The 17,874-nt window shown below is 39.3% G+C and overlaps 1 protein-coding gene across 1 annotated transcript; it reads right to left on the bottom strand.

Annotated features, from left to right (window-relative positions):
- Positions 1-106: 106 nt before the first annotated feature.
- LOC118806489 (secretin receptor) lies at positions 107-17,407 on the bottom strand. The gene is made up of 13 exons (XM_036567923.1): positions 16,028-17,407; positions 14,012-14,120; positions 11,638-11,733; positions 11,164-11,273; positions 9,209-9,318; positions 8,221-8,353; positions 6,125-6,278; positions 5,717-5,777; positions 4,035-4,104; positions 3,089-3,180; positions 2,827-2,965; positions 2,504-2,545; positions 107-1,493 (listed from the first exon to the last, which is right to left on the bottom strand). Exons 1-13 carry the CDS (start codon positions 16,085-16,087, stop codon positions 1,344-1,346), a joined length of 1,326 nt encoding a protein of 441 aa, XP_036423816.1. The 5' UTR covers positions 16,088-17,407; the 3' UTR covers positions 107-1,343.
- Between the last annotated feature and the right edge of the window lie 467 nt (positions 17,408-17,874).

Genomic DNA, 17,874 nt, shown 5'->3' with positions numbered 1-17,874 from the left:
CTTTTATATATATTTATATATTACACTCACAATGGTACAGTGTTGTTATAAATTGATGAACTAAGAGGCAGCAAGGAAAAAGAAGCACATATAAAGAAACAAGTAACATGGAGCAACATGATTAGTAATACCTCTCTTCGTGCTTTATAACCTAATTTCTTGTTTTTCAGTATGTACTTTAAGTCATAACAAGCTAAGCAGTATTGATTTAAACTGGTGAGCTAAAAACCCTCTTGTTCAGAAGCATACTCTGGGTGAGAGCCTGGGTCAACCTGGGGTTTCTGACATAGAGCATCCTCAGACAGGTATATAATTTAAAGTAAACAACACTTTACAATATTACACTTTACAATCAACACAGAAATGTATTCTTTTTGGAGTTTTCAGGTTTGTGAAAGCATGTGTTTGATGTATAAATCTATGGAAAAGTATTATTTTTCCTTGTAAATTAAACTGATTTTAATCCCACATTACAGTATAAATGAAAGATGACATAAATACCTTTATTTAGAGCAGTAGAGTGTTTGAGTATCCAGACACCCCATCTAAATTTGTCACTTCAGCTACTTTAAGGTGCACCCATACTAACACAGTTGTTGGAGTGATGGAGCACCACTGAATTCTTTCGGGATTAGTTGGAGTGACTTTTGTGATCCAGAACTGATCATCCAACATTAGTACCTGACCTCACTAATGCTCTTGTGGTTGAATGCAATCAGATCCCCACAGCAATGTTCCAACATCTAGTGTAAACCCTTCCCAGAATAGCAGAGGCTGTTACTGCAGCAAAGGGCCATGCAAATAGCAAGAAAAACCATAGTCCAATATTTATTAATTAATTAATTCACTCATTATCTAAACTGCTTATCCACCTGGGTCGCGGGGTGTGCTGGAGCCAATCCCAGCACTCATTGGGCGGAAGGCAAGAAACACCCTGGACAGGTCACCAGTCTGTTACAGGGCAGATACACAGACATATACAGTCACACACATCTAGTGGCAATTTAGTGTCTCCAACTGGCCTGACTGCATGTCTTTGGACTGTAGGAGGAAATCCACACAGACACAGGGAGAACATGCAACTCCACACAGAAAGGATCCTGGTTGCCCAGCCAGAGATTCAAACACAGGCCTTTCTTGCTGTGATTTATTTATTTATTAATTCTATTTTATTTTTTTAAATGTGATGTAGTACTGATATATTTGTTATGCTTTTGTGGCATATATTAGGTTGTATTGTGTTGTACTGATCAGTTGTGTGTTTAGTATTGCACTGTGGTTGTGTTACAGCATGTGTTAGAACACACTGTGTGTGTGTGTGTGTGTGTGTGTGTGTGTGTGTGTTAGGTCATGTTGTTAGCTCTGGCTAAGAGTGAAATCTGTGTGAGTGGCAGGCCACTGTGACTCAGGGAACCATTGTGCATTCTGGGATCACCATGGAAACGCTTCTTTGGTTGCCACCGTCGCCAGCGCCTCCTAATCTCATGTTGAACCTACCGAAGGTCAGAGGTCAGAATGTATTGTCAAAATTTATAGAACAAGAACCTAAAAACAGCATCAGGTGAAGCATAATGTAAGAACATAATATGTATAGAAAATTATATTTTGAAGCCCTCCCCCCAGAGTAAGATGCTTCCCCTCTTATTTTATCTTCTGATCAAATGATGAGGACAAATCTAATCTCAGCATATACATATATATATATATACACTGATCAGGCATAACATTATGACCACCTCCTTGTTTCTATGCTCATTGTCCATTTTATCAGCTCCACTTACTATATAGGTGCACTTTGTAGTTCTACAATTACAGACTGTAGTCCATCTGTTTCTCTGCATACTTTGTTAGCCCCCTTTTACCCTGTTCATCAGTGGTCAGGACCCCCATGGACCACCACAGAGCAGTTACTATTTGGGTGGTGGATCATTCTCAGCACTGCAGTAACACTGACGTGGTGGTGTGTAGTGTGTGTTGTGCTGGTACGAGTGGATCAGACACAGCAGTGCTGCTGGAGTTTTTAAACACCTCAGTGTCACTGCTGGACTGAGAATAGTCCACCAACTAAAAATATCCAGCCAACAGTGTCCTGTTTGCAGCATCCTGTGACCACTGATGAAGGACTAGAGGATGACCAACACAAACTGCAGCAGCAGATGAGCTATCGTCTCTCACCTAACATCTACAAAGTGGACTGACAAGGTAGGAGTGTCTAATAGAGTGAAGAAAAATAAATTAAAATTGACTGTTGTTCTGTTTCCGGTTTATTTCCCTTATTTCTCACACAGATTTAGCTTTACAGTATGTATACACTCTTCTTAAAGGAGGCTTTTTCTCCTTTTTTTCACTTTCACCTATATATTATATTACATCAATAAATACAGCAATGTTTTTAGTGGAGTAAGGGTAGAAATTAGATTAGGTCATGTATGCTAAAGAAATGACAACAAGAGCAAAAGGTGTGAAAGTCTGTACTGAGTGATTGAGTGAGAGAGGTACTCACCTCTCCATTTAGGAAGCAGTAGAGGAGAGCTACAATGAAGCCCTGCACAACAGAACAGACACACACAGTCAGACTGACCTCTCTGAATGCCTGGACCACAACCAAGCTTTTAAATGAGCGCAAAGTTAGTGTCTGTTTTTTATCACCTGTGACTTGCCAAGTACGTGACAAAAGGGCCAAAAAGAAACAGCAGATCAACAGAAGTTAAATACATGCATGGGATGAAAGTTTATTCAAGTCTATCTTTTACCTCTTGCAAATTTATGGTGTGTGTGTGTGTATTTGTGTGTGTTAGTAAAGTCTTGTCGATACTAAGTCATCACCTGTGTAGAGGCCATAGCGAGCTCAATAGCGTTCCAGATTTGGAAGGTGAGAATGCTGACTTCATCAGGGAAAAAAGTGAAGAGTGCATACTGCACACCAAACAGCGACACCAGCAGCAGTGTGGACTTGGCCAGCTTCCTTCATACTCAGCAAAAGAACAGAGCATCAAAAAGTGAGTTAAACTGAAATACAGAATTTTCCCATCTGTTCTGTATCTGTCTGAACTATGTAACTTTTATGTGGTGTTTTTGGGTAACTTACCTGTGCTGTTTAAATTCATTTCCAATCATGTCTGGAGCTCTCATCTTGCGCACTAATGTCCGTATAATTCTCATGAAAAACACCATGTTCACCTGAATTATGATGTGCAAAAAAGAATATAAAACAACAGCTAATCCAACTAACACTGCAGTTTGTATCAGGCAACATTTGATGTAGTACAACTACCAAACATACCACACACTTAAAAAAAGATGGTTCTTCAAGGGTTTTTTAGTAAAGAGAATTGTTCTCTATAGAACCATGAACACTCAAAGAAACATTTGCATGCTTAAATAGTTCTTTCCCTGTTGAAATGGTACTTTATATTGTTAAAGAATGTGTTGAATATATATGGGTTTTGGTGAACAAATAAAGTTCACAAGAGGCTTCAATTCACAGGAGGCTGTGAATATAAAGGTTATTGTCTCAAGAGGTTGACACCTTTGTGTATAATTCACTTTGTCAAAAACACATTTTTTCAGCACCACTTTACAATAAGACTACTCTTATGAAGCATTTATGAATGGTTTAAAATGAGATAGTTTTTGTTTAAAAAACATCTTAAAATCATTAATAAGCTGTTATAATACAAAAAGAGCAACACTGACCTACTGCTTGTTCACATTCGTCTATATTGTTAAAGATCAGATCCTGCAGGTAGCTTATCTTACTTTGTTTCCATCAGTCAGCATTATACCTGTGAGCTTCATCAGATATTTTTATGCATCAGCTCTAACAGGGCACCTTTTATTTATGTATTAAAACTGCTTATTAATGATTTTAAGGTGTTTATTACCTAATTAATTACCACTAATAAACTAAATTTAGACAAGTCATTAACACTTTATAAGGATAGTCTTACTTTAATGTGTTTTGCAACAAAACCCTTCATTTACATCTATAAAGTCTGAGATTTTGGTTTGAAGTGTGTTTGTATGTAACTTACTATTATGACTAAGAAAACAGGAACTCTCAGAATCCACCAGATCCAGCTGTTGCCTCTTGTTTCCCAACACCTGCACACACACATGTTGCTGTAACGTGCCAGGACTTTCTACAAATATACCCAATGCCCCTCATGATACATTATGATAAACATTCAACTTTGTGATGTATTTCAAGTATCACACAGTATATAGAAATATAACCTGTCATCATAGACAAATGTTGAAGGAAGCAAAGGGCGTTTTGTGTTTACAGCGTCCTGCACCCTTTAATTGGTTTATAATCTGTCAGTTCTTATGTCTGATAACAAAAAGTGTGTAAAATAATATGCCATCACCTGCCACTAAAATTGATAACTGTTTATTCAAAAAATACAAATAACTACCTTAAATCTGTGTCTTTAACCTTGGACATATGTTGTTATGCTGCCATGATATGAAGACAGTGAAGCTTACAAGTTCTTTTATTTCCTCACTATACACTCTGAGTTAGTGCTGGGTACTGTGTAACATTTTTCAACATCAATACCTATACCGACACCTTGACTTCGATGCTGATTCCTGAATTATACTTTTTATGATACCTTCTTTGAAACTGTAAAGTGTGACAAGTCACAAATGAGTCTCAGGAGCTGGAAGTGGGGGTATTTACTGTGTGCAGACTACTTAGAAAGCTCTGATGTTAATAACATACAGAATGTAATTTAAGCAGCCAATCATCAGTCTAGATTTAGGAGCAAACTTATTGGCTCAAATGACTGCTTAGGTACTGAAATTTGGTATTTAATGACAAAGAATTTTTCAATACTCTGTAAAATTAAAGTTATTCGATCAATACCATAAAAGGTTGGATTTCCATACTCAGACCAAATTATGAAAGCTCTGCGTATCCTTTTTATGAAAAGAACGCCGTTGACTAATTTCTGCAGTTCACTCCCAGGCTGCATAATTATAGGATATGTAATTGGTTGCGCATAGAGCAACCAAAAAATTGCAGTATTTTCCAAACCTGTTTTGTAATGTGTGATAGTGAATATGATTATGGCTCTATAGTAAATAAGCTAATCTAATTTAGGTGTGGTACAAAGGAGAACAGCTCATACACAAATTAGAATGTGTCATGCTGTGTAGGCACCATGATAGTCACTTTGGGCACTGAACGTTCTTATATCTGCTACAGTGCATGAAGAGAGTTCTACTGAAAGGTTAGCTGTAAGTCTAAAGGTTGGTACGCACCTTCTCAATCGATGTTTCTTCTGAAATCAAGGGTTTTAATAGGAAGTTTATTTACTGCAGTAACAGCCTCTACTCTTCTGGGAAGTCGATGTTGAAACATTGCTGTGAGGATTTGACTACATTCAGCCACAAGGGCTAAGGTCAAGTACTGATGTTGGATGATTAGTCCTAAATCACAAATGGCACTCCAACCCATCCCAAAGATATTAGATGTAACTCGATCACTCTAGACAATGTAGTTCCATTCCTCCACAGGTCAATGCTAGGGGGCTTTATTTAGCATGATGACCTTCTATTTTATTGGCAATGCTTTTCTGTTGTGTGTGTACAGTTTAATGCCTGTGTCAGCAATTGGTGCTAGTGAACTTAAAGTAGCTGAGTTCAATAATTAGAAGGGGTGTCTAGATACTTCTGGACATGTAATATATTTGAGTATTTGTGAACTCACCCCTCATTCTCCTGCAGGTATTTGGCCACACTCCAGACGATGATGATGAGCACAGGAGTGCCTAAGTGGACAGGGCAAGAGCTATAGCTTAAGTGAAGTCACTTTACACAAACTTGAGCTACACTGCTTAAGAAAACATTTCACAGTATGGTTAAATGTCATTGCGAAGTGTTTACTGCCAACAGCTGAGCCTTCCTGCCAATAAATGTTTACATAAGTATGAGAGTGTGTGCATTTGTGAGTGTGTATGTGTGCGTAAGAGGGTAATACGGTGCATGTCTTATTGTGTGCAAGATAAATGTGCTTGTGAGCGTGAATGAGTGATTACAGGGCAGATAGGTATTTGGTGCATGTTTGTGTGTGTGCATGAGGACTGAGACAGAGATAGAGAAGTGAAAAAGACTTTACCCCAGCCAAGGCTGATGTACCAATGCAGGCGTTTTCTCTGAGAGTAAAGGGACAGGTGGATCAGGCTGTGCAAGTAATGACCTTCCACCAGCAACCAGCTGTAGTTGGCCAGGATGCAGTAGTTAGACAACAACAGTGCCACCTTGCAGCCAGGCTGAGAACACAGTATAGAATTACCCAGAATCAGAGGACAGCTCTATTACATTTATTTATATGTTTACATAGACTAATGAGCCAAGACATTATCACCACACACAGATGAAGCGAACTGTGTTGATTATCTTGTAACAACGGTGCATGTCAGGGATTACGTTAGGGATTTACCAGATAGTATGCAAACAGTCAGTTCTCTAAGTCGACGTGCTGGATGTGAGTGAAATGGGCAGGCGTGAAGACCTGAGTGACTTACACAAGGGCCAGATCATTACTGCCAGTTGACAGGGTCAGAGCATCTTCGAAATGGCAAGGCTTGTGGGATGATCCTGGACATCAGTGGTGACCGACAGTTGTCCAAGGAGGGACAAACCACAAACCAGCGACAGGGAGTGGAGCACCTAAAGCTCATCAATGCACGAGGGCAACAAAGAATATCCGCCAAAGACAGAAGGGCTACTGTAGCCCATAAATTTTAACAATAGCTACAGGAGGAATGTGTCGCAATACATAGTGCATCACACCATGCTGCGTATGGGGCTGCGTAGCTGAAGACTGGTGAAAGAGCCCACGCTAACTATCGTCGAAAGTGCCTACAATGGACACTTGATCAGTAGAACCGGATCTTGACTCAATGAAAGAAGGTGGCCAGCTCTGATGAGTCCCTGGTACATGTGCCCCATTTACCTAGGGAAGTGATATCACCAGAATGTAATGTGGGAAGAGGACAAGCTGATGGAATTAGTGTGATGCTCTAGGCAATGTTCTGCTGGGAAAACCTGGGTCCAGGCAGTCACGTACAAGGTGTTCCAAATTCTACAGATCTGCTTGATCATCTGTGGGATGTACTGAAACAATGCATGCGTATACATGCACTCAATAATCCGATCATAGTCGGATTCCTGCAGTTATCCGATTATTCAAATGGTCATGTAAACACCATACTCTGATCTAGAAATCCGATAAAGAGAGCTGTATTTTAGCTCAGTAATCAGATTTCTTAGTGCATGTACACTTGTACTCCAATTTCTATCGGATTTCTCAGTCTACGTATGCACGAGAACTGACGGTGGATTTCACGAGATGGCAGCAAAACACTTTTGGAGAGGCACTGAAACCAAAAACGAAATAGGATTTAAATATTCTTCATCTTCTAGATGATGTATGTTCATCTATGTTCACGCTCAAGTTTGAGTTTTACATTATGTTTACATCACGTCTTCTTCTGTGAGTTTTTTGGCTGGTTGTAAAGCAGACATCTGATTACTGCTTGACTCATGTAAACCCAGAGTTTCCCATTATCTAATTACTCAAGAACATGTAAACATGTTGATCAGATTACTGACGAAATCTGATTTTCTGTAGTTATCGGATTATTAAATGCATGTAAACGCACTCAATGTGTGAATTCATGGCATGTCCACCTCTCAATTTACAGGACTCAATGGATCTGCTGCTAATGTCTCGGTGCTTATGCAGGTGATAATGGTCATTATGTTTTGGCTCATCATTATGTACTTTGGTTTGGAAACACTTGTCATACTAATAAATCTTAGTATATATTCAATAATAACTTATACCATGTCGATTTCAAAATGGTCAACTAGACAGAATAAAGTATTTTTAAATGTTTAATTCAACATTTCAAATATTTTTGAATTCTCTAAAATGTAAATTAATGTATTGTAATTATCTATTTATAATAATTATTTATGTTATCTGTCTTGATAATTGATCATCATTTTAAAATACAAACCATTCTGTATCTTATTAGCATTTTTTACATTTATCTGCCACAAAATTGTTTTAATATTAAATGTTGATTTAATGTTGGAATAGTATTATGTCTATTTCTGTGTGTGTGTGTGTGTGTGTGTGTGTGTGTGTGTGTGTGTGTGTGTGTGTGTGTGTGTTTGTGTGTGTGTGTGTGTGTGTGTGTGTACCGGATGAGAGTCGCAGTGGTAGTAGTCCTGAGAGTTGTGCAGCACTGCATCTCTAATGAAGATAAAAGCAGCTCGCAGGATGAAGGAGAGGAAGAGCTGCATGTGGATGAAGTTGCGTGTGCAGTGGAGCTTTCTGAGAGAGGAAAGCACATTTCCAGAATTAGCTCATAGTAAAGACAACAGATTACATGATCCAACTACCACTTCAGGACCAGAACATCCAAAAGAGTTTTTTGGTTTGTGAAGAATGCACACACATACTTCATTGTGCAAAAGACCACCTTTAATTTATTACATTTACAGTCAATTAATTAATTTATTTTTAAGACTCAAGAAAAAAAGCAGAACACATATATTTAATGGAATATTACACATAAGCTTTTTTCACTATTTAGTACATTCACCCTTTGCTTTTATTACAGCTTCCATTCTTTTTGTGAAACTTGTTGAAATCTGCAGGGATATTTTTCCACACTTCCAATCCCAAACACATTCAGTGATGTTGAGGGCCTGACTTTGGGGTGCCCAATCCATTGTTCTGGGAACACCAGCAACTTTTCTCCTTTTATCTATTTAATTTATCAGTAATGACTTCTTTCAGACTCATAGCGGTGAGTCGTCTTCTCACAGTGGAAGGATGGACAGAAACACCTGTGGGTTTTTCAGATATGAAGTAAGAGTGAAGCTTGATTTTCTCTTCTCTCGCTCTCAAAAATGAAAGCTTTAAGTGCTGTTTATCTGATGATTACAGTTTTGGTGGTCTATCATGGTTGTTAGGAGTCTGGTTTTAGAAAATCCTGCTGTTCTTTTTTCTTTTCTTTTTTTCACTTATTCTACTTTGACTCTGACTTTCTTTATGCAAGTGGATTATCTCATATCTAATCTCTAATGAAAAATGAATACCATGTACTTAATAGCTGTTTTGACCAGAAATTAAATAAACAAAGGGTGGTCTCTGACTTTGGTAGAGTAATGTTTAAGGCCATACCTGAAAATGCACAGCAATGTGAGAGCAATGATGAGGGAGATCAGTGAGATGCTGTATCCCACTGAGTACATGATCCTTACCCACATGAAATACTCATATGACATCTGCATCTACACAAACACACACACACAAACATACATAACGTTATTTGAAGTTAATTTCATCACAGCCCATCATTTCTTTTAGCCTGTTATCAGGTTGTCTCTTCAGCAGAAGGAACAGCAGTGGGTGCTAATGGTGATTTCTTCATGGGATTTTATAAACCCAAACATATGTGATATATAATTATTTTGTTTTACATACCATCATAAAATCAGAACTGAATGTATATTTATGAAAAATCAGATACACTATATGTCCAAAAGTATCCAGACACCTCTTTCTAATAGTGAATTCAGCTGCTTTAAGGTGCATTTATAGCTCACACAAGTGTTAATTGTGAAGAGTTTGTGTATATAGAGAAGCATTGCAAATAGAATGGGATGCTCTGGATCAGCAGTACCTAAAGTGAAATTTGTTTGTAGTTCACTGTGCATCAATTATCAGTCATTATAAATTACATATTAACAAATAGTATTATAGCGGCACGGTGGCGCAGTGGTTAGCGCTGTCGCCTCACAGCAAGAATGGCCTGGGTTCGATTCCCGGCCAGGCGACTAGGGTCATTTCTGTGTGGAGATTGCCTGTTCTCCCCGTGTCTGGGTGGGTTTTCTCCGGGTACTCCGGTTTCCTCCCACAGTCCAAAAACATGCGGTCAGGCTGATTGGCCATGCTGAATTGCCTCTAGGTGTGTATGTGACTGTGTGTCTGTCTGTCTGTCTGCCCTGCGATGGACTGGCGACCTGTCCAGGGTGTATCCTGCCTTCTGCCCAATGACAGCTGGGATAGGCTCCAGGATAAGTGGTTTAGATGATGTAAATAGTATTTTATCTTAGAAAATATTTTGTAAAATATATTATTAAATAAAATATAACCTGTTTTAATATTAACAACATTAAAAACGCTTAGTCCAGAAAGGGTCATGGTAGCAGTTGGGAGAGCAGAGAATCCCAGACAACCCTGTCCCCGCAACTTCCTCCTGCTTATTCCGGGGGGATTCCGAGCCGCTCCCAGGCCAACTTGGAGATGTAATCCCTTCAGCGGGTCCTAGGATGACCTTGGAGTCTTATCCCAGTATGCCATGCCTGGTAAACCCCCACCAGGAGGCGGTCAGGGGGCATTCTGATCAGATGCCCGAACCACCTCAACTGGTTCCTCTCAAAGTGGAGGAGCAGCAGCTCTACTCTGAGCTCCTCCTGGATGACCGAGCTCCTCACCCTGTTAAGTAGAGTGTACCCCTGCGAAGAAAGCTCATTTCCGCCACTTGTATTCATAGTCTTATTCTTTCGGTCATTACCCACAGCTCATGACCATAGGTGAGAGTTGGGATGTAGATCGACCGGTAAACATAGAGCTTTACCTTATGGCTCAGTTCCCTCTTCACCACTACAGTCTGGTACAGTGACCGCATTACTGCTGCTGCCTGTCCCAGTCTGCGGCCGATCTCACCATCCCTCTTCCCACCACTCATGAACACAACCTCAAGATACTTAAACTCCTTCACCTAGGGCAGGTTCTTACCCCTTACCTGGAGTTTGCATGCCATCCATTTCCAGGCTAGGACCATGGACTCAGAGTTGGAGGTGCATTCAAAATTCTGTTAATTATTATTCTATTTTAGTCTTGGTTCAACTTTGCATTATGAGTTATGGAAGCAAATACTGATAAGGTTATTCTCTGTCGCTTCTCCTCTTGGCCTTCACCAAAAGAGTAGAGGCTGTTAGTGCAGCAAAGAGGGGAAAAACGTAAAATAATATCACTGATTTCAGAAGAAGCGATGGATGAGCAGGTGTCTGGACTTTTGGACACATCATTTATGTATAAAAACATTATGCGTGAGGCTGAACAGATCGTACAACATCTGGGGGAAAGTGAAGTGTGTTATTCAGCGTGTATCCGCAGGCCAGCTCATATGGTGGGAAAGGCTCTGACCAGCCAGCCTCTGTACAGTTCCTCATCACGTCCCCTGTGGATAAATCAATAAAAGATTTGAATAAATAAACCATAAAAATGGACAAAAAGACAAGTGACCATATCAACATGTCAGGCCTTGAATATCAGAGAGAACACATGTTGCTCTTTACTTTTTGGCTTTTTTCAGTAGTTCTGTGGAACATTGCATAACATCTTGTACACAGCATATCTCTCCAAGCATTACATAACTTCTTACATACTTCGTACAATCAACATTCTCTGCTGACCCCCATACTGCTTTGACCTGCTGGCCAATGGGCCACAAACTACTAACTGAATCTGACTGGCTTTGGGCTAACGAGAGCGTTATCTGTAGGCCTGTGGCTTGTTCTTAGATAGCTCAATTAGATGTTCACCTTTGACCCTGAGGAATGTGGGGCAGGGTTGGGAGACGGTTTCCCCCACTTGGGCATGTGGCCAACAGTTCAGATGATCCCATAATACACTGCAGCCTGCAGGTGGTAAAGATTTAAGGTAAATGACGTCAACATCCTAATTCGTCTTCAAACATGATATACACAGTGAAAGTCACAAAATGTTGATGAAACTGCTTCTACATGACCTTTGCTTCTTTTTCTACACTAAAAAAGTTATGAGAAAAACTGTTTCCCTAAAAAATGTAACCAGGCTGCCTTAAAATGTTGAGTTCATTGAACTTTAAAGACTTTATTGCATTAACTTAAGTTCAATTAACTCAAAATTTTAAGGTAGTCTGATTACTTACTTTTTAAAGTTAAATCAACAATCAACATTCTCTCTTACAGCGTATATCAAAAAGTTCCCTAGCCTCTAAGTTTATGGATGAATGATGAGAAATGTGCATAATGTTTATATGTGTAATGTTCACAGGAAATATAACATCTCCACTTAAGCTAAAAATATCTTACAACTGTGAACACAGCGCCCACGTTTAAAATAGAAGCAAGAGGCTCTGACCCATGTGACCGTTACGTTCCCTCTGATGCTAACCCAGCAGATCACGGAAAATAACGTGATAATGGATAATGTGAACTAAATGGGCTGCTCTCTCTTAGTGACTGTAATCGAGGAAGCCGGAGGTCTGTGATATAATCAGTCAGGAGAAATCAGGAGCCACGCGCGCTCACATGCACATGCAATGTCAGTCAGGAGACAGAAGAGATGCTCCACTTGCCTGATGAATGCTGTCCTCTTAAGCACTACTCTCTTTCTCTCTCTCTCTCTCTCTCTTTCTCTCTTTCTCTTTCTCTCTCTCTCTCTCTCTCTCTCTCTCTCTCTCTATCTCTCTCCCTGTCTCTCTGTCTTCTGACGAATGGCAGGAAGGCATAGTTGTCTTGTTATTGTAAGTGTGTTTCACACAGGCTCTCAGTGTCTCAGGTGAAAAATGGTCTGATGGAGTATGACAGGACCGAAAAGCAGATTGGAAAGAGAGAGCTCTCTGGCTGCACATCAGTGTCATTTTGATCTGCTTGTGATGGCAGGTCAGTATTGATGGTTTTCTTTGTGTGTGTGTGCAAGCTCAGTGTAACTGACAGCCATGGTAAGAATTCATGCTTGTCTTGAAGGGGAATTCCATCAATCTTTCAAAAATTCTGTGTAGTTTAACAGTTAAGGTGTGAACAAAGTTATTCAGAGTGATGTGATGTGAAATGTACCATTCTGGAGAGACTGTGCAAGTTAGAATTGTTCATAGCGGTAGTGATTGGAATCAAATGTTCAAAGCTTTTAATACTTTTAAGAGTGACACAAAAAGTTACTCCATTAAATGGTTACAGATATGCCACCTAATGCCTGAGGCACTGTTTTACAAGAGTTCTGACTTTTTTGGCCTAACATGTATTTCTTAAAAGCCAAAGGGTATATGCAAAGTGTTTAAGGCAAAAAAACTATTTTACCATTATCAACATTACGTGTAAAACTCAGAAGACGCGTAGGTTCACTGGTCATTTCAGATATTAATTAAAATGGCTATGTTTGTGTTGTACACATTGCAACCCCTGGTTCTGGTTCCTGTCACCACCGCTGTTAAGAAATCTGAGTCAGTATGTTTACTACAGTGAACCAATTCACGTCAAACCACCCTGACTTTGTTTACATGTTAGTGATGGAGTTATGCTGAAATTTTGAAAAATCAGTGGAATTCCCCTATAAATAACTTCAGGTTGGGTTTTAAACAGTACAGGCTGTACCATTCACTGGCACAAAGTGTCTCTCATTAGCTAAGGCAGCAGAAACGACTTTTGTGTGTGGGAACTGACTGAGGTGGGGGGGGTTACATGTGTGATCTGATAAGAGTGTGATTTATGCTATGCAGCACTAGGTCATGGAGGCTATTTGTCATACTTCCCCCATCATATCACATTATAGCTTCTAAAGGAACCAAGATAAATGCTAATAATCAAGACTGCTCACTGGATACACTGACGTGTACACGCAAACAAATGCACTAACAAATAACAAGTGTACAAAAACACATTATGTGTGCAGGTGTGGACACTAATGTGTATGACCAGAGGCTATTTGCCCTGGCTCTGAACCTCATGTTTCACATTCTCCTTCTCTTCTGCCCTGTGCATGTGTGTTAAGGAAGAGAGGTAGGAAGAGAAGAGAAGAGAAGGGAAGGGAAGAGAAGAGAAGAGAAGAGAAGAGAAGAGAAGAGAAGAGAAGAGAAGAGAAGAGAAGAGAAGAGAAGAGAAGAGAAGAGAAGAGAAAGAAAGTATGTGTGGACATGTGTGAGAGAGAGAATCTTGCCTGTGGAGCCAGTGTGTGTGAGGTTGTCTTCGTGGATGATGCTGTAGCAGTTCTCCTCCTCCTTCAGCCACTGGATCTCTGGATCACACTCTGAAGGAATGGCTTTTACCTACAATGCATACACATTTGTGTTAGACTGCTATGAGCTCAGTCACCTTGGATTTTGAAATTGCATGTTGAGATATTTAAACTGCAGACTCTTCGTTTCATCTCTTTCACGCCAACAGTTTAGACCTTCTTATACTTTTTTATACATTAGTATTGTAGCTGTTTTTCTATTTATGTTTATATGTTGCCACAGTACAGCAGAATCTGAATCTCGATTTGATTAATCAGATAGTTAGATGTCACAAGTGGGGTGGGTAATATGGCAAAGATATCATATCATAATGCTTAAAGATATTATTACGACACATGATAAGGACACAATGTACTACTAGTTAGGCACAGGCACAATGTACTTTAAATGTATTTTAAATGTACTACTGGTACATTTAAAATCTGCTATCAAAAACTCTGAGCACAACGATTTTAGTCCACATTTACACATTGTTCTTCATAAGCATGCACTCTTTAAGTACTGACAATATCCACGATATATTCAGGAAAGCATGTTGTTTATCAAAATGTATCTCAATGGCGATAAAATACACAGTAGTTCACATTAAGACAGACATAACATTCACTGTATACATATACAAGTTAAGTGGTCTTAATGACATGTTTTGATTGTTCTTGAAGGCTGTTTTGTTATCTGACAACATAAGGGCCAAAAAGCACTAGGGCACATGAAGCACTTTAAGCCATTGCAATAATGGAAAAAAGCATAATGTAATCTTTCAGAAATAGTCCATCAAACAGATTCCTAAGCTCTAAAAACAGCAGGCATCAGAATAAACCGTTTACATCAAAGAGAGAACTGAGGAGTTCATCTGAGAACAAGTGATGCATTGAATTTACTTGATTCAGATGTAAAGCATACAAAAATTTCCACTTGAATAAAATATATTACATTAACACAGTTATCGCCACAAGTAAACAAACTAAAAGACAACACCGTGGTAATATAGTATACTTTATTTATCTGGAAATAATGTATATTGTCACACATATTGTCAAAAATATCTCTTTTTATTCTAAATCATTTGAGCACAGCAGCTGCCCTTTACATTTGGGTCAAAATTTTATAAATAATGCACCACAGAAACAGTCCAAAATAACCCCATTACAAAAATCCACATTAACTTACATTAAAACCAAATAACATTTTTGCCATCTTATGAATTTACCATTTTGGGTATTTTATTTATTTATTTATTTATTTGCAAAGCAGCAATATTTGAATTAAGTAAATTCAATACATTACTTTTCCAGTGAACCAAATAAAACTACTTTACAAATTTGAAAAAAAAATCCTAAATTGTAGTTGGAACAGCTCAGGAATACATTTCAAAGTATAAGCATGTGCTAGACAGCCATATACAGACATCTCTAGCTCACCTGCAGAAATTCAGAGAATAAACACTGACAGAAACAACTGATTCATAAACAGAATGACCAGTTTGCTAAATGTACTATAAGGAATCAGCCTTCTTGTGGATAGATGAGTTTAATACGCTGTAGACCAACAACTTTTCCCCAACACTGTCTAAGAACAGCACATCGTTATATAATTCTCACTTTGCTTAAAATGAACAGTTGCTGCCAATTATGAAGAGCTGGAGTTCAGAACTAAAACACTAGAAAGTGTTATTATATAAACACTCTTCCTCCTACACAGTAAAATCACACTGGATAAACTCTAGTTAAACTCTGTAGGTATTTGAATGCATATAATAACACTGACCAATAGCACTTCTACTGAATTGATTAGCACCACTAGTCTCCAAGTACAGTGCCACACAACTCTGAAGCGAGTCCGCGTCAAGTTTGGTCTGATCTCTCGGCCCATTACATATAAAACAGCCCAATATAATCTCAGTAATTAAACAATGTTAATCGATTGTAGGGACTCACGTGTGAACAGAAAAGGAGCAGAACCGCCACTGCGGCTCTGCTGAGAGTCCAGAGCCTCATGCGGACGATCGGGCTGCTCTGCTGGAGCTGCTGATGTCAGATAAGTCAGAATTCCCTCCAGTTAACAACGCTCATCTCTGATCAGCACTCCGCGCCCGCGAACGCGCTCCAGCGCGGACAGCCTGCACCGAGGAATTCCAGCTTTACTGGGAAGCTCGAGGAAAACATGATCACACGCTATAGTCACATCCACAAATCAGCCCGTTCCCCGCTCCAACTAAAACGAGCTGTGAGCTCCGGACTGAGGCTGCGTGTCTCGAGCTTGTGTGAGGAGTTTGAGTAATGAACAGGAACCTTTCCACACGGAGCTACACATCGAGCTCTGCATTATTTGATTTATCGGAGAATAATGTGATATAGGCTGTGGCACGTAGAGGGAAGTAGAGTCCAAGAGGCTTCCCATTTTTCTCTCGTTCTCAGCACTGCTCTCTCTCTCTCTCTCTCTCTCTCTCTCTCTCTCTCTCTCTCTCTCTCTCTCTCCCTCCTTCCTAACGTCATTTTGAGAATGTTGCAGTAGGTCACAGTGATGAACAATATGGTTCCACATTTCCCCAAACATCCTTCACAGCTTATGTAAGCTTCAGGCTGAGTCTGCAGGACAGAAGAGGAATGAGTTTCGCTCTGAATTATTCTCATATTCTCTAAGGCTCACAATGACTTGCCCTTGCTGCCCTCTTTGCCTGGTCCTGCTGTGAGAACTATGGATTTCCACTGGGGCACAGTGGGAATGGTGGTAGTCACTGTGCTTTAATGCATTTTTAACCTGAAGCCCACCACCGTGTCCCTGGGCTTTCAGTCATTATCTAGCTGGTTTTCACATTTCATTTTTGACCACTTTCAGTTTTTCACAAAATGTTTTACTGTATAGCAATAGGCCTGTAGTAGTTTCATCTTTAGTTAAGCACATTAATATTTTACGGTTATGATATGGATAGAGTTGATCATGAATGACGAAAATTTCATTTTGAGTCCATTTTAAGCCTAATATTAGTGTATTACTACATTATTAGTGGGCTAGCCTAAACTGACACCAACCATGTCTAAACCCCATGACCATGGCTGATTGACCACATTTGTGATAAGGAGGGGAATCTGTGAAAACTTCATTTGATTAACTATTTTGAACTATTTTGGAAAAGAAACCTGTAAAATCGTTCTTTAGGAAATATTTCATTCATACCAAATTTGACACCTTGAGGAACATGAATTTTCCACAGTGTTTTCCACTTGATTATTCCATTCAGAATTCCATTTATTTTTTTTTTACTTTCCTTTAACGTACATTCTCTCTCTTAGTCTGTCAACCTCTTATTCTCTCTCCCTCGCTCCCTACCTCTCCCTCCTCTCTCTCTCTCTCTCTCTCTCTCTCTCTCTCTCTCTCTCTCTTTCTGTAAATAGCTGAATGAGAGGCTCACATATACACTGTTCTTGTATCTCCAGCAGCAATAAAGAGCTCCTCTCCAACAACCAACACAAACACTGAGGGCTGATTGTGTGCGAGATGAGAGAGATAGCAAGTGATGATGGATAAATCTGTGTATTTACAACCCAACTGACGTAATTCTGGTCTTTTGTGACAATATATACAGCTACCTTAATATTACTGCACAAAATGGGAACAAATAGATTTGGGATCACTGTGGTTTGTATCTTATTCTGTCAGCAGATTTAATATTAGTTTTAAAGAGTCCACATCCTGGGAAAACACTTTACTTGAATTTTGAAGTGAAAGAGTACAAAAGTTTAGAAACATTTAATTCACTCTAAGCATTAACCAAAATTTTGAC

Source organism: Colossoma macropomum, unplaced genomic scaffold (assembly GCF_904425465.1).
Source record: "Colossoma macropomum unplaced genomic scaffold, Colossoma_macropomum, whole genome shotgun sequence".
Taxonomy (NCBI): Eukaryota; Metazoa; Chordata; class Actinopteri; order Characiformes; family Serrasalmidae; genus Colossoma; species Colossoma macropomum.
This window is presented reverse-complemented; position numbering and strand designations above follow the sequence as displayed.

Coding starts and splice junctions, on each gene's coding strand:
- LOC118806489 (XM_036567923.1), bottom strand. CDS start 16,087: ATGAGGCTCTGGACTCTCAGCAGAGCCGCAGTGGCGGTTCTGCTCCTT. Junction 11,734..14,011: donor CACACACACTGGCTCCACAG/GCAAGATTCTCT, acceptor TACCACCTGCAG/GCTGCAGTGTATTATGGGAT. Junction 1,494..2,503: donor ACTGCTTCCTAAATGGAGAG/GTGAGTACCTCT, acceptor GACCTTCGGTAG/GTTCAACATGAGATTAGGAG.